This window comes from Lissotriton vulgaris, chromosome 10, assembly GCF_964263255.1.
Source record: "Lissotriton vulgaris chromosome 10, aLisVul1.2, whole genome shotgun sequence".
Classification (NCBI taxonomy): Eukaryota; Metazoa; Chordata; class Amphibia; order Caudata; family Salamandridae; genus Lissotriton; species Lissotriton vulgaris.
The window spans coordinates 1,034,800,771-1,034,826,547 of record NC_141698.1 but is presented as its reverse complement, the minus strand read 5'-3'; the positions used below and the strand labels follow the sequence as shown (position 1 = coordinate 1,034,826,547).

The window sequence follows — 25,777 nt, the reverse complement described above, 5'->3', positions numbered from 1 at the left end:
CAACATTTAGCTGTCTTTGCATCTGTACTCAGTCAGAAATAGTTCTCAGTGATCTCCTCACGTCTGTATCTGCCATCACATGGCGTACACACCCCAGCTGGCTGTGTCAGTGGCACAGCTTCGTCGTCGTCATAGTCCTCGTAGTCAGACAACTCCACCTCAGTGCCCTTCTTGACCGCAAGGTTGTGTAACATTGCACATACAGCTATGATCTTGCAGCAGGTGATGGGGGTATACTGCCTTGCACCTCCACTCTTGTGCAGGCATCTGAATCTACTTTTCCAGATGCCAAAGGTCCGTTCAACAACATTCCTTGTGCGTATGTGGGCCCGGTTATACCTCCTTTGGCTGGGTGTGGAGGGGTTGAGGTAGGGGGTGAGTATGAATGAGCGGAGGGCATATGCACTGTCGCCTGGAAGAGAAAGGGGTCACATTAGACACATGCATACATGTATTACACCTACCTACTATGTGTTATGGGGGTCTGATGATGTGGCTCACCTAGGAGGTATCCTTCTCCAAAATCGCCAGCCATCAGCCGTGCATATATGCCGCTCTGTTGGAATATATAGGAGTCATGGGTACTCCCTGGAAATTTTGCTACCAGGTCTGTGATGGTGCACTTGGCATTGCAGATCACCTGCACGTTGATGGTGTGTGTCGATTTCCGATTGCGGTATATGTATTCGGTGTCCGCTGGTGGGCAAATCGGAATATGCGTGCCATCTATGCAACCGATGACTTGGGGAAAGTGTGCCATCTGGTAGAAGTCCGCTTTGGTTTGTAGCAGTTCTGCGTGGGTTGCAGGGAATGAGATGTATTGGTCCATCCTGTCTATCATGGCGTCAAGGAATATGTGGAAGAACCTTGACAGGCTGCTCTGGCTCACCCCTCCTGCTGCTGCTACTCCACTTTGATAGCTGCCAGACGCTACCAGGTGTAGGCTGCATAGCACCTGGACGTGCGCAGGGATGGCGTGTGCCCTTGGGGTGTGGTGGTCCAAGTATGGCTTAAGGTCCCTGATGAGCTCAAGTATGGTGTCAGAGTCCAGCCTGTATCTCTGTAGGATCTCAGCCTCAGTGAGCATGAACAGGGTTATCCTCTGTCTGTAGACCTGTTCATTTCTTAGCCATTCCCTCAGTCCTTCCTGCTGTAGCCGTAGCCGCCTCGCAATGACATAGAAAGCTGCCATCCTGCAAGTTGCAATGCATTTTGGGACTGTTTATATGGGTTGGAGTTGGTTACCACCTGATTGCAATCCATGGTAAATACCGAGTGAATTCTACCGATTTTGAGCCGATTTCGGTGTTTCTGTGCCTCCCTACATCTCCCCAACTGTCGGAATCGGGGAATTTCCCGATCGGAGATTTATACGAATCGGCATGTTTTCCGAATCGGATCATGTCCGAATCGGTATTTTTTCCGATTCGGTACATGGACCGAATCGGTGATTTTCCGATTCGGTGTCACTAACGATTCGGTAGTGGGACCGAATCGGTGATTTTCCGAATCGGTGTCGCTAACGAATCGGTAGTGGGACCGAATCGGTGATTTTCCGATTCGGTGTCGCTAACGAATCGGTAGTGGGACCGAATCGGTGATTTTCCGATTCGGTGTCACTAACGATTCGGTACATGGACCGATTCGGTCTTTGTAACCGAATCGGTGTTTTTCCGATTCGTTACATATCCGATTTTCGGTATGTACGTATCGGATTCTTTCACATTCGGTACACATTCCGAATCGGTTTTCTATCCGATTCGTTCTGTTTTTGGTCCCCTACATCTCGATGGCTGTTTACCGATCGGTAAGGGCCAAAAATCGGTATTTTCGGCCGATACCGATCGGTAAAGCCCTACCTACATCGGGCCCTTAGTCTTTTAATTCCGGCTAGTAGGGGCTTTTGTTCCTCAATTTAGTACTACAGTAAGGTAATACAAAGGAGGCTTGGGAAAAGCTCTTTGTCATATGAACGTAAGGTTTGAAATGGAATGCTTCATAGAGCATAAGGTTCCTGTACGGCACACTACAGGGGATCTGGGTCAGCACGCTTACCCGTATGTGTGCTTAAACTATGCACAGTATAAATAGCAGAGAGTTCGCCCTCTGAGATTATTTCTAGCTGAATTAAGCAGATACAAAAAGTGTGGCAGTTAAAATGTATGAAAACAATATTGAAATATTGACTTTGTCATTGCTTATTTCTCTGATGGCTGCAGTGGGACTGCTATTTAGAATCACAATTGAAAAACACCACAGCAGACACGGTCACCTATTTATAAGGTCCAACGCTCTTATAGTCATCTCATGCCAACGCCAGCATCAGGGTTGGCGGTGGATAATGAGTCTCATCTTGTATCTGATTGTGCTAAGATTTGGTGAAAATCTTTAACATTGAGATACATCCTACACAGTTACTCCATCCAGGCATCAATTAGGAGGAGGTATCATCCTCACTCTGTATTCGATGAGGCTCGCCTTGTAACCATACATGAGCCCTCCACTTTGGGCAATGATTCACCCACGTAATCCACCTATGCCATGGGTAGATTCCCCTTCCTTTATCAGATGCCTCGTTTTCGCACCAAGGCTTTATCTATTTTATGTTCTTCATCATATGCTTTGCAGAGGTCCATCTTTAATATTATAATGCAATCTCAGACTGTTTTGGTAAACCTTGGCTAGTGACATACCAAGGTACATCCAATGTAAATTGAGAGGAATCTTGGCAACAATGCTGGACCGGTATAACAGTTGTGAAATTAGTAAAACCTTTCTTACAAACATAAAAGCAAGCAGATGTAAAGATATTGTTTTAAGGATGGATGTAGGCTCAGGGTATGAAATGCTATTGAGTGGTCTAGTAGCCTTTGACCTCCAGTATCAGTGGAAAGCAGTTTTTACTCCAAGATCTAGGAGAGAAACAAGCGTACAGGAATAAAATTGTTTTAGGTTACATTGTATTGTATTTTATTGTAATAGCATTTATATATCGCTTACTACCCCAGACGAGGTGTTGAAGCGCATTTTCGGCAAGTAGCACGCTACTCCGGAACCCATAAAGGATCAGCATTGAATTAGTATAGTGAACTATGAAAGTTACTATTTGTTTTTCGCTACGTATGTTAGCTATTGCATAGCTAAAGTCTATAAAGTATTAAAAAATAAGATGATATATCACGGGGCAGTGAACCGAAAATAGTGATATTGTGCCATCATTTCTCAAACCTCAAAATTTCTTCGTGAGTATGCCATGACGTACTCAGTCTTGAGCATTCTTCCTCGAAGATGTCCAAGACTGGAGACATTCCTGTGCTTGAAAATAATCGTCCGAGTTATAGCTTAAGGTAGTAGATAAGACGGTGACTATAAAATGTAAATAGTGGTTCAATTGCTTGTATTTTTTTATTGAATATATTGGTGTATCTTTAGAATCAATTTAAGAAACTTCAAGAACCAAGATTTAGGAATGAGGAAGGATTTAACTGTAGTGTACCAGGAGTACTAGCATAGGCACAGGATTGCTGTAGGAGCCCAGTAACATTTCTTCCAGGCATTACAGGTGTCCACCAGGACATTTGTATGCTTCCGTTGGCACCAATGAAGACTTTAGATAAAGCATCTTATGGGCGGCACATTGAAAATAATGGTTATGCATGGACTCCATTGAGAGCTAGTCCGTCTGAGTAGAAACCAGGGCCCTCCAACATTGTGTAGAATATCTGGAGTGTAGCTGCCTCTTCTATGGCTCTGTGTAAAGTTCTCTCAAAAGAAACAGGAACAATTGAGGTAGTTTTGCAGAAAAAGTAAAAGTGTATTTGCATACCCGAGTATGCTGTATCACTTAAAAGCGGTGCAAAAACTCACCATGTCTGTCCCCAGTTGAGATGCTTTTGACATTTACTATAGTATGTATAAGTACACAAAAGTAGATATAGATATTTGCTCCTAAGCAATGTATTTTACTGAAATCCTTTGTCTCCGAACTAGGCTGACTGAAAATAAACTCAATGATGAGGTTGCCGAGCGATTCGCCGAAATGCTGAAAATCAACCGGACTTTGAAAAACCTCTGGTGAGTGCAAGGCCTCTTGATGTTATATTTGGAGACATCACAAAGGAAAGTAATTGAATGTAGTTGTAGTCTTGAGATCAATTATTGAGATTTATATGAGAGAAAGTGCCCCCTGCTGTACATTATAAGGATATTGCAAGTCACTGAGGAGTTCCATGACCACATAGAGGAACAAGGCCGAAGGCCGATTTCTTTCATAAGCTATGGAACTCTGTGCTGACAGGTAGCTTCATTATCATGTACAGCAGGTTGTAATTTATTTCTTGTAATACATGGTCAAACCATCACTTTTCTCCAATCCACTCAAAGCTTTGGTGTATAGCTCTATCATTTGAAAAAGAGAGCATTTTTGCAAATATGAAGAATAAAAATAGAATCTCTAGTGCAAAATTGAACACAAAAAAAACCTGTTAGATATTTGTTGCAAACAGATATTTGAATCATTTAAATATAAACAATTTTTTTAGAAAAAGCCTCAGTATCACGGAATGAGTAGACACAGGCAGAAAGAGTCTAACTTTTCTATATTTACCTAAGGAGTGTAGAAAAACATATTGCCTTAAATATCAGCTTTCTGCTTAACAAGGTCGAGCTAGAAAAATTAAGCAGAATGAAGAAAAGCCTTGTATCGTTTTCCTTCTTTAAACTACTGCTTTAAATATGTTTGTTATCTGGCATGCCTTTCCCCTCAGCTGGTGGCTCTGGCAGCAGGCATTGTGACATCAGAACTCAACTGCGATAAGTTCGTACAGCTGAATTCTGTCATTTTTTTTATAATAGATAACTGAGTGCTTCAGAAGTCGCCAATTATAAAGAGTTTAGAAACTGGCTTATAATACGGGAATTGCAGAATCCCATGTATGATATATAAGATGATTGATCAGAGAAGGAGCTGTGGTGCGGTGAAGACTGTAGAGCACCTCAGACCAGAGAGCACAGCACGGTTTATGTCAAACAGATAAACCTCTGGAACCTCTTAGCCCACTGCTCGGAAGCAAAAGGATTTATTATATTGGCAAGAGTTCATCATTAAAAGCAAACCAGTTTAATTTCTTAAGACTGACTGCCTAAAAGGAACTCACAGTATGTTAACCTCTTCGACGCTCATGACGAGCTGGAGTCACAGTGGAGCTGTGCTCGTGGCGAGCTGGGTTCGTCATGACGTCTGCTCGCCACCCACGCGCGATTAATTCCTTGCCTGTGCGGGAGTATAAATCAGTGGGCGGGGATGTGACGAGCCCAGCTCATCATGAGCACAGCTCCACTGTGACTCATGATGAGCTGGGCTCATCATGAGCACCGCGGCGCCGTGCTCAACCCCCCTCACCCCCGCACCGTGGGGGAATTACCCCCGCAGCAAAGGGGTTAAAGAAATCTAGGGGAGTGATATTCATGCAGATTTTTGGGGAGAAGTGTAGTGTAAGGGCATTGAGTTTCCGATCCTGGACCTGTGCTCACCAAGATGGCTCCAGTCAATGTGGCACTAAGCAGTAGCAGCTGTTGACCCTCAAATCACCCAATACCTATTGAACCAGGGGATTCATGGAGGTTCTCATCCCAAAACATTTTTTTAAAATGAGCTGAAACAATACATTTTTTTGTACGTTGTGCTATAACGCCAAAGATTTTGATGGAACATGCAGTAATCTTTCTGATACTATTCATGGGTGTTGGATGTTTACCTGCAAAAAGAAATGTTTGCGAAAATGGCACCTCAGTGCACCTTGCAGCATTGTTTCCCTGAAATAGTATGTAAAACATCATGGGTGATGCAGTCCAGCAAACACAATTTCACATGGACGGTCATTTTGAACAGCACCTTTCTTTTTTTTCCTTTTATGTCTCCATCCCACCCTTTCCCCTGTCTTGTACTTGGAAGAGACAGAGTCAAAATACCAAATGCAGGCATCTCACAGTCTCATGCTATGGCCACCAGAGCTATTGTGCAGGTTAAGGTGAGCTTACTGCCTGGGATAGCTGAAAACTACACCAACCTCACTTCACTAGTGATTATTATCAGACTTCAGTTTTGCATATTCATGTATCTATATATTTGTAAGTAAAATAATTTTGTCCCCAAGAATTAACTTGTCCATTTATAAAAATACACACATTTTGCAACCAATTACAAGCTTTTAACTTTGGGAAAGAGACTACATTCTCCAAAGAAAAAGGCTTTTTATTTTCATGACAATTGTTGTGCCTAAATTCTAGCATTTTTTGATTGTTAATTAATAAGTGTTTAATGACTTAATATTAGTTTGTCATTTCATCAACTACTCATTTGATTTGTCCTTCTTCCAAATGTAGATAGAGTCTACATTGTGTGCCCATAAATAACTATCTCAGGGGTGAACATTATATGTCAAATAGTGCCATTATAAGCATTTTATGAGAATTGGGCCCATAATATGCTAAGAAGTAGCAGAGTTATACCTGGGGTGGACAGGGTTATGTAATGTTATGTTGTGTTATGTTGAGTTATGTTGCGTTGTGTTACGTTGTGTTATGTTATCAATCAATCAATCAATCAGAGGATTTGTAAAGCGCACTACTTTCCCGCGAGGGTCTCAAGGCGCTGGGGGGGGGGGGGGGCGCTGCTAGTGGTCGAAGAGCCAGGTCTTGAGTAGTCTCCTGAAGGTCTGTGGGTCTTCAGTTTGTCGTAGGAAGAGTGGGAGAGTGTTCCATGTCTTGGCGGCGTGTTGGGAGAAGAACCTGCCCTCGGAAGTGGTTCTGTGGATGCGTGGGACGGTGGCCAGTGACAGGTTGGCGGAGAGGAGTTTCCTGTTGGGTACGTAAAATGAGAGTCGGTTGTAGAGGTTGGCTGGGCCGGTGTTGTGGAGTGCCTTGTGTGCGTGAGTCAGGAGTTTGAAGGAGATTCTTCTGCGACGGGGAGCCAGTGCAGGTTTCTCAGGTGGGGGGTGATGTGGTCTCGGCGCGGGACTTCGAGGATCAGGCGTGCAGAGGCGATCTGGATTCTTTGAAGTCTGTTGATGAGCTTGGACGTGGCTCCGGAGTAGAGGGCGCCCCGTAGAGCGTGTTATGTTGCACTACGTTTCGTTATTTTGTGTTACATTATGTTAAGTTATGTTGCATTATGTTATGTTACATTGTTATGTTACATTAAGTTCCATTATGTTATGTTACAGTATGTTATGTTGTGTTGCATTACGTATGTTAAGTTGCATTGTGTTAAGTGGAGTTGTGTTATATACATTTAGAGAGTACACTACCATCCTATCATTTGGGAAGGTATCATGTCGCTGAGCAGGTGTGAGCCTAGACAAATCTAGGACCTAATGGGACTCCTCAAAAAGCTAGGTCTTAAGGTTCTTGCGAAATTCAAAAAGTGAATGGGAGGCTCTTATGTGTAGCAGCAGGTTGTTCCACGTTTGAGGAGGGATATAGGAGAAGGCTGAATGGCGGAAACTGGTTTTCTCAATGGGTGGGATTTGCACAAGTAGGAGTCCAGACGAGCAGAGCTATATGGCAGGTTTGAAAAAGCAGATGGGAATGTTGAGATATGCTGAGCCAGTGTAACAAAGGGCGATGAAAGTATTGGTGAGGAGTTTTAATTGTGCTTGTTTGTGAGTGGGCAGCCAGTGGAGCCCCTGTAGATGTGGTGTGATGTGACTGCAGCGTGGGAGGTTGAGAGTGATTCTGGCCACCAGGTTCTAAACGTCTGCAGCCTTTTGGTGATTTTTACGTTGATCCCGGCATAGAGGGTGTTCCCATAGTCCAGTTTGCTTGTGACAAGGGCTGTTTTCCAGGTGCTGGTTGGAAGCCGTTCGAAAATGTTCTTTAGCAACTTCAGGGTGTGGAAGAATGAGGTGGTCATGGTGTTGACTTGGGTGGTCATGTGAAGTTTGCTTTGAAGACGATCCTGGGGAATGTGGTGGTGTTGGGGGGTCGGGACATTGGTCCCACCTCCTTTGGTCATCCAGTGAGTCCCACAGTCCAGTGTTCTTCCCTTGATCCAATTTCGGTTTTGTTGTTGACCAGTTTTAGACAGGTGGTCTTCCTCTCGTGGGCGATTTCCTTCATGCAGGCATTGAACTTGATCTGATTACTTGTCTGTGATGGAGAGAACGAGTTTTGTGTTCTCAACGTAGGAGAAGATGTTGATGTGTGAGAGTAGTTGATGCTGTCTAGAGGGATCGTGTATGCTTTGAAGAGGGTCAGGCTCATGGAGGATCCTTGTGGAACTCCACAGATGAGGTGTCAGTCGTCTGCGGTGTATTGTACCAAGCTGACCGACTGCGTCCTTCTAGTCAGGAAGAAGCAGATCCATCACAGTCTGATTTCCCTTGTAGGAGTTGGATGAGGACGGACTGGGATGCCCACAAAATGGCAAGCATTACCACCTTTATGTCAGAACCATCATAATAACACAGTTGGGTTCCATTATGCCAAGGGTGGCTGCAATGTCAGTTACTACTACCATTTGCCAGAGCAAAATATTATTCTAAAGGCACTCATGAGGGGTAGATAAAATAAGCATTTTATGTGAAATGCACTTGCCCAATGTCTTGCATGAAAACTGAATTTCAAGGACACCTCACACTAGATACAAGTAGAAGACTGGTTACACCAGAAATTCTCTTAGCCATGGTCTTATAGGTCTTGCTAGACATTTTCTATTCAGATCACCATCCTGATGGTGAAAATGTTGGGGAATAATGAGGCACCAAAATTATGATATTTGTATAATGATTTATCATTTAGTTTGTGCTATTTTTCTGCAAATCATATCAGTTTGTGCTATAATATTGTTATTTAATATTTGTATAGTATGCGATTACCACAAACGTTGTCTTGGCACTAGTGACCACAATGCATGAGCGCTACATAAAAAAGTCAATCATTGCTTAAATATGTTTTTACATCCGATCAGTTTTATTATAATGATAGAACATAAACACATCCCACAGTACAAAGCATATAGCAGGCAGAAGCTGGAGGTAATCTGTACATTGATAAACAGGAGAGTCACCGAGAGCAACAGGCAGCTGGCCGCACATATCTAGCATCATAAAGACCGAGCACGGCGACGTAATTCAATTAGAAAGTAATGACTGTGTTAAAAGGAGCAGACAAACACTTTACTCAAGGTAACATATAGTCATGTTTTTTAATTGCTTTCTAATGGATTATTAGTTAGAGAGGCACCCCGGCTCGAGAAGGAGTTCCAGGCCTTAGATAGCCTGAAAGTGGAAGGTCTTCCACCCTGTTGGGGTTTCCTTGCCTTTTCTACCACTAACAAAAAAGCCAGTTAAATACACCCCTGTTGTGTGAAATTTGCATATAGCCTGCATAATAGGAACTGTGTCATAGTCTAGTCGTGGTCCACATGCGACATTCTCCACAACAGATGAAGCAGACGCTACTACTGCTACAGCAGAAGGCTTTCAATAACAACCAAATGAAAGTCAGGGAAGGACATCAGCCTTCCTGTGCTGGTCGGTCAATAGGCTACTTACACATTACATGTTACCAACTGAATCAGGTGAGTAGCCGACTTCTTCTACCATGTGCAAGTTGGGCAAGATTTCAAGATTTATTTATTCAAGTGATCGGTCTTTTAAAAGCAAAAACCATTACACCAATGACACTAATAATAGTACTAGTGGATACTTATTTAAACACGTAAAATCATTAGTAGAATTTTTACACGGTTGATCTAAAACATACTACTATACATCAATTATTTAAAATTTCGTTTAAAATGGAGATTTGGGAGTTCTTGTCTTTATGAAAGTCTATTGCGATCTCCACGGAGTTTCAGCCAATTTCCTTTAAATACACATTTAAAAGTTTCACCCCCCTGCATACTAGAGGGATTGAGGACCTGTCAAGCCAGGTGATTACGGCTTCCCTGCACCTTCGAATGTTCCTACTATTCAGTAGTGCTTTTATTAGTGACTTCCGTTCTTTTAGTAACTTCGGGCATACACAAAAAATATGTTGAATCAATACGTATTTGTAACCACAAAGTCTGCGGTCTCGGTTATCACCATGTGCAAGTTGTGCAACTTGGGCCATACATTAGAGCATGTGAGCTCTTATTAATGGGCAGTTTCTGGCAGATAGATGATCATCCAAATGAGGGAAGATTGGAAGTTGGCTTCCTTGACCACAGTGTTGATTTGTGGGGAGGAATTGTGATCCTAACTGAAGAGGAACCTCCAGATTTCTGAACTGTGGGATGGATGCTCAAGTTTGAAGGCCAGTTGAATAGGCGAGACTATGACCCAGCCTCCCCTGCTATTTAGGACTTCAAGTCTTGATCCAAACAGACAAAGGTAGCTTTCATTCATCCAATTGTAGCCGTGACCAAGGCACTCTATAATACTTTCCCACTTCTCCATGCGGTTCGCAAGGTGGATGTGTATCTGTATGTCATCAGTGTAATAGCTGGAATTTCACCTGACAACTGCCTAAAAGTTGAACTAGTGGAAGCAGCTAAATATTCAAGAGAATCCTTGGAGAGCAAGGGTCCCTGCAAACTCGACATTGTACTTTACGGGAGAAAGACAAATAATAAGAAATACATATCTGCTGACTACGGATGAAAAAGAATCTAAAAAGCTATTGTAGGGCTATGCCTAAAACCCTCAGCCATTCTGTAAGCCTGTGCAGCTAGATAGCATAGTTGACAATGTTGTATGTAGCTGAGAGATCAAGGAGAATTAGAACAGCCTACTGGCCATCGTGGAGCGATTATTCGATGCTTTGGGAGGGCCGTGAATTATGATTAAAGATAAACCTGTGCACACTCACTCACAGCGCGCAGCAACCAAGACCTATTTCTTGCCTCGCAAAGTATCATGTAGATGCGACCTTAGCTGTAAGACGATTAGCTGTGATAAGGCCCTTCAATGCTAATCACATTCCAAGTGTGATGCACGTATTCAGTATTAGCGTCCGCAGTTTTATGCAGTAGCTCTTTAAACATAGAACTAGTGCACTTGTGCTCCAAACAACACAACCCATGCCCGTGTGATGAGCTAGTAATGCTCTACTGACCATGCAACTATTTCTGTGTCATTCCAAAGAAATCTTGAGGGACAGGAAAAACAAATCAGATGCGATACCCCCCACACTCTTATGAGTATTCTGCCCAAAGTGGAGAGAGAAGGAATTCTGAGCTGATGCCCAGCATTCTGTCACGTAGCAGTGAAGCAGAAAGATACACGCATCTGCATGGCTTTGCTCACTCACCACCCTAGAAGAGTATTAGACTCAGTGATAAGCAATATGTTGCAACACAGGAGAGTAATATCATTTGAGTCACCTATTTGCATCAACTTCCTTTGAATAACTGGGCAAGGCCTAGTATTAGCTCCCACTTGACATGGGTTAATGTCATATTCCAAGATAGTGGGTGGAGCCAACAGCCACACGTGGAACGAAGGACACTTGGTGGAACCGGGGTGGCCTTCAATATCATCAGAAAAGTCCAGCTTCTCAGCAGAAGTGTTCATCTTAGCAGCACAAATCTAGGTGATTTCATTGGGTGACTGATGTTTACAGGAACACCATTCAAAGAATGTGTCATTTGTAGTTGTTTCTTATTCTAACCTATGTTGAAGATTGACTCATTGTGGTGTGTGAATATGTCTTGAGGCAGGTTCCCTGGAAGGTTCTCATTCAAATGAGCCAATAGCTGGAGTGTTGGGAGGGGAGACAGTCAGAGCTGTCCGATTGGGCAGCGCCATCAGAAAGTTATTCGCGGGGGCAATCATGCCTTTATTTCACAAATTCTCTTAATTCGGCTAATAAAAAAACAGTGCCACTTAAGAATAAATTGGTTTGTGATATAAAGCTATAGAGTGAATGTAGGCTTGTATGAATGAATGACAAATGATTTATAGAGCGCAAACCCCTACCTCATTGGACATCCTGACGCTTGCCAATAACCAAAAGGGATATATTGTAAAGTACCAAAATGTAGAATATAGCCAGATCTTTAGCAATTTCCTGAACTGATTCTCATTGACTGTGGCACGTAGTGTCAGGGACTTCATTTCAGGCTTTTTCTGCCAGGAAGGAGAAGGATCTTCCTTCCCTTTTTAGGTCGAGCCTGGGCAGCACACGCGCTGCTCTGCGAGGCATGCTGTATTGAGGTAGGGACTTGAAGCTCCACCCACACTCTGCCCACATTTTATATTGGCTTGTGTCATTGTCCACTGTAAACTGTGGCTGTCCATTGGTCAAAAGCCTTAGTAGTCCATCCTTAGTACCACCTTGTCTCATTTTGTAACCTCCCATGACAACACTACCTGTTACATGTGTTGTTGCTATGTAGGCTATAATTACAGCCTCCGAGCACTATTTTCTCAAATAGCTTTCTCCTGCCTATTGTTGCAGGCAGGACACGCTCTCTCCTAACGCTTTTTAACATTTTTATAGTACGCATTTGCAATGCAATAGGTCTCGCATTTGCGAACGTTTAAGCTATTGGTATTATAACTGTCAATGACTTTTAGTTATCTGTTTTAAAAACAACACATAAATAAAAGGCATTGTCATTTACAGTGCCAATAGCTCAAACTCTTATAAATGCAAGCCCTATTGCATTGCAAATGCTTGTTTACAAATTCAAAGTTGGTATTTTTAGTAGTCTATCCATGCTTGATCTCAGTGATCTACTTGGGAAATAGGGCAGTGATCTCAAACAAAGATGTATATGTCCAGCACCATAGTCAGCTCGGCGAGGAAGGACAAGTGTTTTGAATTGAATGTGCACATAAAAAGATAGGCTTATCCTATCTTTTTATGTGCGTAGACTCCGCACTTGTAAAGATACAACTCGTAAATCCCTTTATAAATACCAAACAATCGTAAACTTTAATAAAAGTCTAAGTTTACCTTTGTGACTCAGGCCCCAACTATCTCACATCATGCAAAAAATCAAGCAATCATGCAAAAGATGATGCCACCTTGTTTATTTAAGAAAGCAAAGCTGGATTGTATGAATGTTAATAAATAGAATTGTGCTGATTTCATCTGTTTTGCTCCTTTTTAGGCTCATCAAGAATGAGATTACCTTTGATGGAGCCCTGTCTTTTCTGGAAGTTCTCAAAGAGAACACAGTGATCGAGGAGATCTGGTAAGGTCCATACCGCACGCTCTGCAGAATCTACAGTTTACATATTGTTGTTGCTCACACCAATAAATTGATCGAATATCCACTTTTGACCTTGTATTTAGAGACCTTGGTAAAGTAGTGAGCTGAAGTTATCTTTCTTATTTTACTGCACCGCCAAATTAAATGGGGCCTTTTTCTGAATTAATCAAAGTAACAATAATGGGCCCATTCTACCAGCCCTTTCCCAGTTTGTAATTTTAATGATTACACAATCCTGGACGGCATCTATTGGTAGTTTATTTTACAAATTTTGCTCCTCTTCAGCTGCATACGATACTCCTGACGGCACTTTAATAGGCATGGCTTGTTGTGACTGTGATCGCATAATTCAAGTCATAGCAATGGTTCCAGCTGATGGACTCTTCAGATAAAGATGGTTGGATTGTGCATATCCTAGGGGGTGGAAGGGAATAATGCATAAATCACAAGACCTCAAAAGACTTGAAATTGTCCAATAACGGTGCTAATTTTAACTCAACTCCCCCCCCACCATGCTGACCTTCGAAGATTTCAAATTACCGCGTGCATTTTCTTGGCTGAGATTCCAAATACCAATGACGACAATAGTACTCATTGGTCCTCCAGAAATGCTGTTTGTATTCATACGAACTTGACGTAGACACACCCTCCTTTCATCCAAATTTCGGGTATAGTGTCATGTTTCTATTCCAATGTCCAGAATTTTTATAAAGCTGTGGTTCTTATCTGGGGTTTGCGGATCCCTTGGTTCCTCAACGCCTACTCAGTAGGTCTGCAGTTGAATACTACCACATTAATTTCTTAAGTATAGAGACCTAAAAAAGCAAAACGGAAAATTACAAATTTGAAAACTCTTTGTAAAGCTGTATGAATTTTAAATTTGAGACTAAAAAAAGTAGTGGGTATCCTTATTCTGATTCATACAAGCAGTGCAAGTACAGCAAACATAATCTAGTACGAACATTTGGTGGCCACATTTGTCGCACTGCCGCCCGCCAACAGAAAGAGAGCACGCATTAGGAACAAACAAAGTTTTTGATCAGGTGAGATAATAGGGAAAAACATAAGCAGAGGTAGAAGCGTGAGAAAATGTGTGGATGTGAGGAGATACTTTGCTGTTAGGGATGTGTGCATAGGGCACATTTATGTCTGGAACATCCACTCCCACTGTGTCGCCATTTCTGATGCCATTTTTAGGAAATTTAGCCTTTGGGTGTGTTCCACTAAATGTGCTATAGCCCGAGGCTGTTCAACAGACCCAACCCCATCGCCTCATCAAAAAACAATATTATACCTCCTGTCACAATGTCGATATAACCTTAACTAATGTGTTTCCTTGTGTCTTCCTATACTAAATGACACCTAATGTATATGAATAATAATGTTGGTCTAGTGTAAGGAAGCAGTGCATGCACAGTTCCCCATATTCTATTGAAAGTGAGCCAACGTGAGATTGTGGTAGAAAAAAGTCATATTTCAGCAATTTTTGAAACCATCGAAGTTGGAGAAGTCTTTACTGTGTGTAGCGCCATGCGATGTAGTGACTCCAGATGTGGATTCTATGTAGCTGGGGAATACTGTTGCTTCTTGTACTACAGATGATCAAATACTTAATCCAAACCAATAGACCTAATCTTTATGTCACCTCTTTGGTACAACCACTAGAAAAGGCTATTGGTTCATCCACTGTTGTCTTAATTAGATTAAATGTTTTGTAGATAGTGAATATTTTTTTTGAAATACAAATGTTGCCCCCTGTTTGAACCCTGTCCCAAAAGTAGAATTAAAATGCTGCTTTCTCCTCGATATTTATACTTATCTTTTAATGATTAATGTGTATAATAAATGTCTGTGCAGAAAAAGATCGCAATTTTGCATAACAGCTTTACATACTTGCTCTAAAAAAAAGGGACTCCTGGAACATAATCCAGATTTTCACACTTCTCATGCTTTCCCACAGGCTCCTAAATAATTCAAGTTAGCGTCAAGCATCAAATTTTAGGCACATTCAGACACATGCATGAAGGTAGGATTTTGCGAGTCCTTAATTGCGATCATTAAGGCAATTAAGGACTCGCAAAAGTCTATGTATGTAGGAATCGCTGTAAAAACAGCGATTCCTACACATTCCTCATTTGCGACTCGCAAATTGCGAGTTGCAAATAAGGAATGGCTTCCCATTCATTCATATGGGCCTACAGGCCCATTAGCATGAATGGGAGATTTCATGTGCAATTTGGGAGTACCAATAGGTCCTCGCAAATTGCGCATGCAATTTCAGGGTGCAAGGGTGTCAAAAGGACACCCTGTTGCATCCCTGAAATTGATCTTTGCACATATATTGCGCACACATGTCCTAAGGGCATGTGTTTGCACAACATGAAACTTTGAAAAATGCACAAAAGTACATTTTTCAAAGTTTTGGCAAATTACCAAGGAAGTTCAACTTCATGGTAATTTGCACCCCCTATTAAGGAAATCGCTATTTTTTTTTACTTTAATCATTGCATTTAAGGAATCTCAATTTGCAATTCCTTAAATGCAATGGAAATTTAAGTTATCGCAATTTAGAGATTACTTAAATTGCGATTTTTACATTTGGGATGATGCATCCCAAATGCAAAAATACCGGTCGCAAAGGGGCAGATTCTGAGAATCTGCCTGTTTGCGACCGGTTTTTCTTTTGATGCATGTGCCTGATTGTTTGCTAAGAATATTTATTATAAGAGAGAACTCAAATGCAAAAAATCAACAACTCCACCAGGATTCCTGGGCCATTTTATCAACAATACCACCTCCCTTCCTGTTTATTTTGTTTGACTGTTCCTGGGAGGACATATCACCACTGAAGCCAGGGAGGCAGTATTGAACAGGGGAAAGGGCTGAGGATGCTGTTGTTCCACCCCAGCTGACATTATTAGGTGGTGTACTTCGCCTCGACTGATGTAAGGCAGGGCAGAGAAGTATAAGAGACACAATGATCATCACATGTGGAAGCACATGATCACTGCCTGCAGAGGGTCACTATCTCGTCCCGTGGACAGTGCAGGGCTAAGGATGTAATGAAGCTATTAGGAGCCTGAAGGAGCCTGTTTTCTGTACTATGGCTCCCTTTTAAGCTTTTTGGTACTTTTCCTTCTCAACTGTAAATACAGTGGAGTTTATTTACAAGCCCCTTGCGCCGCCAGTGCGTCACTTTTTTTGACACACCGGTGGAGCTGTGGCTCTGCGTGCCTTTTCAAGGAATTGTAAATACGGCCCCTTTTCATGCAACACCCATGGAATCGGACGCATTGCCAGATTTATAACATTTCATAAACCTAGGAATGCGTCAGAATCCTAACCCTCGCCATCGGAGGCATAAGGAGGTGCAATGAGCGGAATACTTTTATTTCTCCTCGTTTTCTCCTCTTTCTATGCATGCTGTATTCTGCAGCACACATAGAAAGAGGAAAACCCCACCAACCATTGTTTTTGTGCAGGAAGGTGTCCGTTCCTGCACAAACACAATCATCCTCCAATGCAGGCACCCTTGCACCATGGTGCAAGGGTGCCTGCCTTGATGCCTGGCAGCTAATTGTGCGAAGTGGAAAGCACAGGGATACATCATATTGTTGTAAATATGGCGCATCCCTGTGCTTTTAAAATGATGCAGCTCAGCACAGCAAAATGGCTTGGGCTGCCGCCCTGTGTCATTTTGTCATAAATAAGGCCCAGAATTTCTGTTTTTGTAATGACTTGGGCTTTGATAATCCACATTGCACAGTTTCATTGTTGGAAGAGCTTCTTCATGGGTAGGTAATGATGTTTGGCTGTGCAGCCTCCAGACATCGGTGTGAGTCAGAATAAAGTACCATCCCGTGCCCACCCTTACCCTTCAGGGAGTGAGCAAATGTAAGCCTGCCTATCTCTCTCCCAGGAAGTCGCCCTTCTGTATTAAGCTAACCATTGTGAAACGAGGAACACATTTACAGTCATGCCATTGCAACATGGTTCTCACTAACATATTCTTCCTTTATTTTCTTTCGCCCACTTGCTTCCTGTTAGCCTGCATGGCAACCAGATCAGACCGCCGGATCCCAACCCTCTGGAAGAAGAAGCAAGAATCATTTACTACTGAGCGGATGCGTCGTTTCCCCAGCAGATGTAAAGCTGTGCATATACCCTTTGTCTGCCAGTTCTGTAGCAAAGTAGCCATATGCACTCCTCCTCAAACCCCATCTCACAATGGTGTGGTGCATTGGTGCTTGGGCATCCCCACACTGTATGCAAACAGAAGCAGAGAAGCCTACCTTCAAATCCTCACAACACAAATTGTGTTTCAGCCTTTTAAAGCAGACAGTTCTCAATAGTGAGATAGTACAGGAACTCTAAAATGTGAAGATGCGCGTAACTGATCATGGTCAGAAAGCATTGCTTGCCTGGACAGGACTTTGTAGCATTTCTCTAGGATCATCAATCCTTCTGTGGGATTGCGATCAGCCTACCACTTCTTGATGTAGCATATAGAGGCGAGGAGGGCTTTACTGGTTCGAATACATGCCTGGGATTTGGAAATACGCTTCCTGGTTCGAATCTTGGCACTTCTGCTGACTCTTTGTATGGTGGATGCATCCCATTGCATTAACTTTATAACAAACACTCTTAAATACATGAACAATTATTTTGCTCTTTGTATGGGAGGTAAAGACATAATCTTTCCTTTGGCATATGCCCATATAAGACTACAGTTCCTTAATCGTCACATTTTAAGGAAAGTCGACACTCCAGAGATTTAACCTTTCTATTAAGTGAACAATCTTCACTTATAACCCTTACCCTATTCAAACCTTAAATTTCAGGCATTTCAATGTTTTTAAATTTCTTTGTCACAGATTTCTGTCGAGCCACCAGATTTAAAGAACTGCTTGATGCACAATGCACGTGATCTCGCACACAAATTTGCACCCGTTGCATATGCAATGCTACCATGTGCTGCATGACTCAAGCAACCAATGTGAAAGGACCCCCTCTTGGAGCCTGTTCTATTGAGGTCTTCAGAGGGTTGAATGAGTACTTCTTCAGTTAGTCTATTGTGTAACATGCATTTACTGTTGTGTAGGAAATAGGAGAACACTAATTGTCTTCTTTGTAAGTGCATACAAGTTGTTTTGCATGCCTTTCTTGCCTGAATGGTCAACATACCAGCTGGGCTCTTGGAGCCACTGTAAACTGTGAGATGGAATTGCATGTCCATATCTCAGTAGATTTCTGTTAGTTTTATTGTGAGCAGGGACAAGGTCAAAATAAGATGCTGCATTAATGCTGTTGGGATTTTGTAAAAATTGCATATGTTTACTATATTTTGTTATGTGTTTGTTGGAGTTCAGTTTCCCTGCTCCCCACTAGCACAGTTGTCATGCCTCCCTACCATTGGTATCTTAACTCCAGCACTTTGGGTAGCCTGTTTCTTTAGGACCGCTCGAATTTTCTTGATACATTTCTCTATCAAGACTGAGAGAATTAGAATCTGTGAGAGACTAGAGTAACTCTCAAAATCAGTGTCTCAAACAAAGAGTTCAGAGAGAGAGTTGGTTGTGGATTGACCCATCCCTCACCTCCAAAGGTGTTCTATGAAACATCTACTAATGAGCTGTAGGAGAAGGTCCCTTTAGGTTTTGCATTCAAAAATTGCACTATTTTATATATGTTTTAGAACATATTTCCATACCAGCTCTGTCATTCTCGTTCTATAGAACTTCCATTCCCTGAAAGATTTCAGGTTGTCTGCTGCAAGTGAAGGAAACTTTAATAAAATAACCCCCCCCCCCCCCCAACCTAAAAAAAGTTCTTAAAAAAAAGTTCCAAAAATATTTGTTATAGTTGCCAATTAATTAAAATGTGACAACCTAACTGCATCCTAGGACTAAAGACACACAATTTGATATCCAGATGCCACCTAGCTGTTGACTCAGGACGCACATAGCATAACATGAAAATAATTCCAATTGTAATAGAATTGAGCAATTGTTGTACTTCTGACATTAAAGCCCACGTTACATGACTTGCTTCAAAAAGTTGTAAAATTTACTGAACATTAAAATCGTATTTTAGTATTTTCACAAAATGACACTGAAATGATGTCAATCAAAATTAATTTAAAATAAATCTAGTACATTTCAAATAACATTCTCAAATACTTGTGAAGTCAGATGGTAAGTTTCAATTTAAGAGTTCCAAAGAATAAAAATTTGCATCTATATTGATTTCAAATAGCAACAAGTAAGTCAAAATCAAATTAATGGTTGCCAAAAACGTGCCGCAAAGCTTTTCTGGAACCGCCATGTCTCCTGCAGGATGACGCATGAAACCAAAACAGCATAGAACTTTATGTAAGAAATCTCGCAGTTCGTAAAAATGCTTTTTTGATAGAGGAACCTGGTCTCACTAGCAGAGCCTGTCACTAAAGGACCCAACCCAAAACCCTCTAACAGATAACATAAAACCGGTCTTGAACCCAAGCATTTTTGCACTTAACTGGTACCTAAATGAATATTTAAAGATAGAGAAGGCGGTGCTTTGCAAACAATGTGAATAATTAAAAACTAAGGGCCTCAAAGACTAGAATGTAACCTCCAAGGATGTCTGAAACTGACTAACCTTCCCTTGACCCCAGCCCCACCACAGTCATAGTTACCTGCACTGAAGAAGAGCAAAGGGTTACTAAAAACCTTCTATCTGTCCTCAACACCACCACAAATTAGCTCTTGTCATAGGTCAACACTTTACAAATCATTTAAATAAGAGAAGTATTGCATCATAAGACTGTCAGAGGGTGAATAGTTTATCATATTTTGCTTGAATTAGAAAAAGAAAATTAGTATCTCCATAAATTCATGTGTGTATAGACTATGCAAATGAAGTTTAGTGAAGTCAACTTCACTAAAGCAAAGAAATTTAAAGTAATCCAAATTAATTGAAAGATTTGCAGTAAGAGAAAATAATGAGATGATCAAGACTTCCAAGAGGCATTTCGGAAAAAAGCAAGGCATGTCTCGGCCTATGATAAGTGCGTATGTTCTTCTTCAGCACATGTTAAACATAAGACTGTATGTATATATGTATATACACATACATACACACAGACCTATATATTGACCATTTCTATAGCTTGTTTTTTCTCCATGTTTTACTATGTGCATTCCTAAGTCAATTGCTTTGTGGCTCTGGATTACATTTGCAATGCTCAATCGCATAATAGTTTTGTGCCCTTTTATTGCAAACGGATATCTCCTAATGTGACCTATAACATTTAGTTTCAAGATGAAGCTTTAATTTTACAGAGTTCAGAATACAGGTGAAGCGCAATCATGGTTGTGCCAAAATAAATTGTGCCCTGTTGGTTTCAGAACTTGTCCCTTTGTCAGCAAGGAGATCTGTAGGGCAATTCCTTTTGCTCCCACGGTGAGACAATATTAAGTGAAAATAGAATGAGTTTCCTTGTGGTTCCTTCACTTGCCATTATGTCCTCAGTGACAAAGGTCTGCAACATCAACCCCACAATTTAAATGTTCATCTACAAACAATATTTAACAAGTTACATCCCATTGTACTTGCTACCTCAAATTGTACCAACTACACTCAGACTTTACACGGCCTCCGTGTTCTCTCTTCATCGGTACAGTCATTGTACTGTGATGGTGCTCCTGGCCTTTGGAATTGAAATATCCCAGGTCCTGAAATGTAAAATAAATTTCAGATATTTGTTTTAGAAGAGTACACAACAATTCTCACAGTGTGTTTCATAGCCAATCATTGAACCAAGTCTGCCAACACAGAAGACTTACTGTAAAGTACATCTTTCTAGCCAGTGGCAGAGTGGAATTTGGGAGTGCTGTTCAATCGCAAAGACTGAGGTATGGTAGTTTGCTGTGTTACGTCCACTGTATACCACTTATAAACACAGATGATAATAAACCATGTGCCTACCGTTCAAAGTCACCTGCACACAGAGTGCTAAATGCTGCAATATAAGCTTCCTCCAAACTATTTTGATACTCAGAACATGCCAATATAGAGCTTGGATTTCCAATAAAATATCGGTGAAATTTGGTAAGTATAGATATTTTTCTATAATGAAATTAAAGGAAACCAATCAGGGTTTCCATTTTCTGCCAAACTGCATTTTTGCATGATAAAAGGTTGCAGCTATTTCTATAATGAAACAATTTCTTTTTTGTAACCTCGGTGCTCATTATTAACCTTGGGGGAGGGGAGGTGATGGAGGTCAGGGGCGTAGCTTCTGGTGGGAGGTGTGTTTTGGGGTGTTACACCCCCCCTCATATAAATGGATTTTCCGACAAATATTTGGGTGCAGGTGCTTTCAGTCGGGTATGGTGAGTTGACTGTCGGATTTCACCAAGGATTTCTCCATACAAACTGACAAAAAAGCACACACACTGTCTCTCTCTTTTTTGAAATTCCTAAAAAATATTAGTTTTTTTCAAAAAATTGTTTTGTCTCTCTTAGTACCCATACCAATCCGCTTTTTTTTTTCTTTTCCATTGCCACTATGGACCCTCTCATGCACCCTGCTTGTGGTATAATGTTTTTAAGCATTATATGCCAGCCTATTTGTCAGAAAATCAGACTTCCCCAATCTTACTGACCAAGCTACGCCCCTCTGGGGGTGGGTGATGGGGGAAGGCAACGCACAGTTTCATTTACATGAAGCTTTTGAGCTTGGCTTGATTGATAACTCAGAGCCCAAAGAAGAGGATGGGTTCGGTCTTGCTCCTTTGTGGGCCACTGAATTGCCTATTTTGCCAAAAACATTCTGTTGTTTTTTTGGTAAACCTGAATATCATGGCAAGAATGGTTTTGCCAAGTGTTTTAGCATGCTATGTTCTGCCTGATGATAGCTGCACACTTTTTCCCTTCCAACTAGTTTTATTACAACTTTTGAATGTTGTCTCTTCCTTCTCCTACATGTTTGATTATGTCATATGGTGGAGTGGGGTGGGATCCTCTTAACTCCGGGAAGGGCAAGCGCACTTAAATAAAAAATAATGTAATTAGTGAAGCCAAACAAATGTTGACCAGCATGGCATGCTAACGGAATGCGGTGTTCTGCCCGGCCTGCTTTTTTTTAAAATGAGGATTGTAATTTGCATTGAGCATGTCTTTTGTGGTCAATAGCTGGCCAAGATGTGCCCGGGAACCCTTTTAAATTATAGCACGGTAATTGGGTGCCAAAGCCTTTAGAACACATCTCGCCTCGTATTTTCGGAAGGATATATTTTCATAACGCGGCGCTAGAGTTTAGAGGTTGGAGGGTTTCAAGGAAGGAAACTACAAAAATTACAAAAGTAAACTTTTTTAACAAATTGTTACATGTATATATGTAAATGACCCCAGTCTTCTTTTTATTGTTCATGTTATTTATTGCTGTCTTTACAAAAACTGAGTTTTTGCGTGCATAGTATATTTACAAGACACCGAGTCAAGTATTAATAAATTGCATTCTGAAAAAAATAGGATTGGTGTCTGTGGTTCTTTCATTTTAAGTCCTTTTAATTTCAATGATAAGTAAAAGAATGGTTGGATCAATGGTTATTTTGATTGTATTAAAAAGCAAATTAAAATGTTGCACTAGTTTTTTTAATTTCTGGATATCTATTTCTGGAAGGAGTTGTAAAGTGCGGACTTTTCCACGCCCCACAGTGATGATTGACCTTGAGATGTTCGCTCCAGATCCAGAAACCTAGGCATCATCATTGACAATTCTTTGTCTATGAAAACCCACGTCAACCAGGTCCTAGGCGTCTGCTATGGTATTATCCATAATCTACGTAAAATTTTCAAGTGGCTACCCATTGAAGCGAGGAAACCTTTGGTGCAGGGCCTTGTTATAAGCATTCTTGATTATGGCAACCCCTTGTTTACGTGACTCAATGAAGGCCTGCTCTCCAAGCTATAGATTCTTCAAAATACCGCAGCCAGACTTATTCTGAACCTTCCCCCTAGATCTCCTTCCGCCCGATCCTCAAAATCCTTCACTGGCTCCCGGTGCGTCAAAGAGGCCATTTTAAAATCTTAAGTCTTACAAACAAGACATTGTATGATACCGGGCCAGGCTACCTAGCAAAAAAACAGAAATGGTATGTACCTGGAATATCCTTAAGGTCTGGTACCAAATCATACCTTGTTCAGCCGCGTCTGCAAACCACTCGTAATGGTGGCCGTTCATTTTCGTACCTTGCGCCCATGCTTTGGAACAAACTACCATCAGACCTTTCATCCATAGCTGACCATAAATGCTTTCATAGAAAGCTGAAAACCTGGCTTTTTTCCCAATAATTTTCACTTCAGGTGTCAGGCCATTGTCTGTTTTACTGTCATTTCACTGCTAGCGCCTTGAGACCTCCCGGTGAATTGTGCGCTTTATAAGAATATCTGACATTGATATTGACATTGACTATGTGCTTCAGTTAAATCCTAGGAAGTTCAGCATACAAAGGGACCACCCCAACAGGAACACTGGTGGCACCTACTCAGATTCAGGTACCAAAGGGCAGCCTTAGAAACACCTCACCGCCCACACACAAAAGAAGAACCAGAGCATATCTAACCATAGTACAGTCACTTCACTCTTCTGCTAGAAATCCCAGTCTTCAAGAAAGGAAAGGCTCAAACAATCCTTCATAGAAAATGCACCCAAGACTGGACCTCCGCCACACCCTTCCCAATACTACCTACCAAATGTTCAAGAAGGAACCGAAGATCCTATCCTAATGGCTGTCTGCAATTAGAATAGCCTTCATTTGTCCTCATCTGACCCGTGTAATCGGTATGGACAGACATAGATCCTTTTGGTCCAAGAAATACCAGGTACCTCCCTTCCAGTATACTTTTCCAGTTGGTTGGAATCTTTCCCTTTAGCTGATCTATTTTGTGTGTGATATATTTTTTGTTGTAACATTGCCTCTGATTAAGATGACTATTAAATCAATGACAGAGACACTTTGAATCCTGGTCTCTTTTGAGACTTCTTTATGATTACCCAAATGGCTTTGCTCAAAATCTGAATGCAGCAGCGGGGCTTCTTACGGTCAGCTGTCGCCAAAGGTCTCCCTGGACAATAAGTGAGTGCCTATCAATAATGTGAAGCATAGTAGACGCAGCTTCCTGAATGAAGACAAACACTCTGAGGCTCAATGTATCCAGATGAGGTTTAATGAGAGCATCAGTGCTACAAAATGCATGTGTTAAAGCTCTCTCCCACTGTACATAAACAACTGCTTCATATACGTGTAGTAACACCCTTTAAGCACTCCCCAACCTTCTTATAAGTCTGTCTCTATTTCCATGCTTTGTGGTTAAGACACAGAAAAACTTATTATAAAATGCAACAAACTTGCCAACGTTGCAGATGTCTGTTCTTTACATGCTCTTTTGGTGTTTGAGAGATGTTGCTGATTGCAAGAAGCAGGTGTTCTAGGTGACTGTGTGTTCCTGTCAGATTTATGGCCCCAATTTGAGTAAAGTGAGTGTATTTATTGGTTTTGACCAAGCACAGCCGAAAATTGACCTGGTGATGTTTGCAGTATTTGGAAAATCAAGAATATTTGTTGTTAAGCTTGACCTGAACAGAGGCACATCTGGTGAATTTGCTCTGGCAGCAGTTGACACTCATTATAGACATACAAACTAAAGTGAAAATAGAAAATGATAAACATCACATATTGCATTTCAACATTCTGGAGTCTATATCCTACATTCATCCACAGATCCCACATACTTCAAAGGAGCACTTACATGGATACGCAACACAGCATGAGTCAGTATGCAACACAATTCTCTTCTTACAGAGAAGATCAAAACATTTCGTATGAAACTCCCATGGGGTAACCTACAACTCAGATGAAACACACACAGAACACACACCTAACCGCCAAGTTTGACTGCATCCAGGGCTACCAGGTTCTGTAAAACACAGGCTCAATTCCACTAGCCAAGAACAATTTATATCCATTAAATGGCCTGGTAATTGTGAGACAAGCGGAGACCCATTTAGTCGTTTTGTATCCTGTATGTTACTCCCGGTTAACAGGTCGCCTGGGTCATTAACTCAGAATTCAAAGTAATGGAAAGTTAATGCCTCAGGGTACCTGTACTCCTGGGTCTGGAGTTACCAGCCCACCACCGCATGGCCACTCATGGTCAGCCCAAAAATATGAGACTGATATCCTATCCACCAACATACAATCAATAGCCATAGGGTGGAGAGCACACTTCCTTCCTGTCAATGCATCCTGGCAGATACAGTCTCACTAATGCATGTACTCATAGTCAACTAAGTGTTTCCATTCCACCTAGAGTTGGCCCACCTCCTGCTGGCTATCCTTGGATATCAAAAGAGGGGTAGTGGAAATCCACACCCTAAATGGAGCACAGCAATAGACACAATTGTGTCTCAGTGAATTAATAAAAAATATACACTAATAATTAAAAACGCTCTCAAAAGGCATGTGTTCTTATTCAAACACTCATTTCTTTTTCAAATATAGTAATGCGTATGGTACATTTACATTT

General features: G+C 41.5%; 1 protein-coding gene across 1 annotated transcript in view; it reads left to right on the top strand.

The window, feature by feature from the left end:
* NOD1 (nucleotide binding oligomerization domain containing 1) overlaps positions 1 to 17,467 on the top strand; it is a 384,901-nt gene extending 367,434 nt beyond the window's left edge. The window contains exons 10-12 of the mRNA XM_086942080.1: positions 3,991 to 4,074; positions 13,103 to 13,186; positions 17,252 to 17,467. Coding sequence (XP_086798206.1) covers positions 3,991 to 4,074; positions 13,103 to 13,186; positions 17,252 to 17,324 — 241 coding nt within the window. The 3' untranslated portion in view covers positions 17,325 to 17,467. The remainder of the gene's footprint in view (positions 1 to 3,990; positions 4,075 to 13,102; positions 13,187 to 17,251) is intronic.
* The last annotated feature ends 8,310 nt before the right edge of the window (positions 17,468 to 25,777 follow it).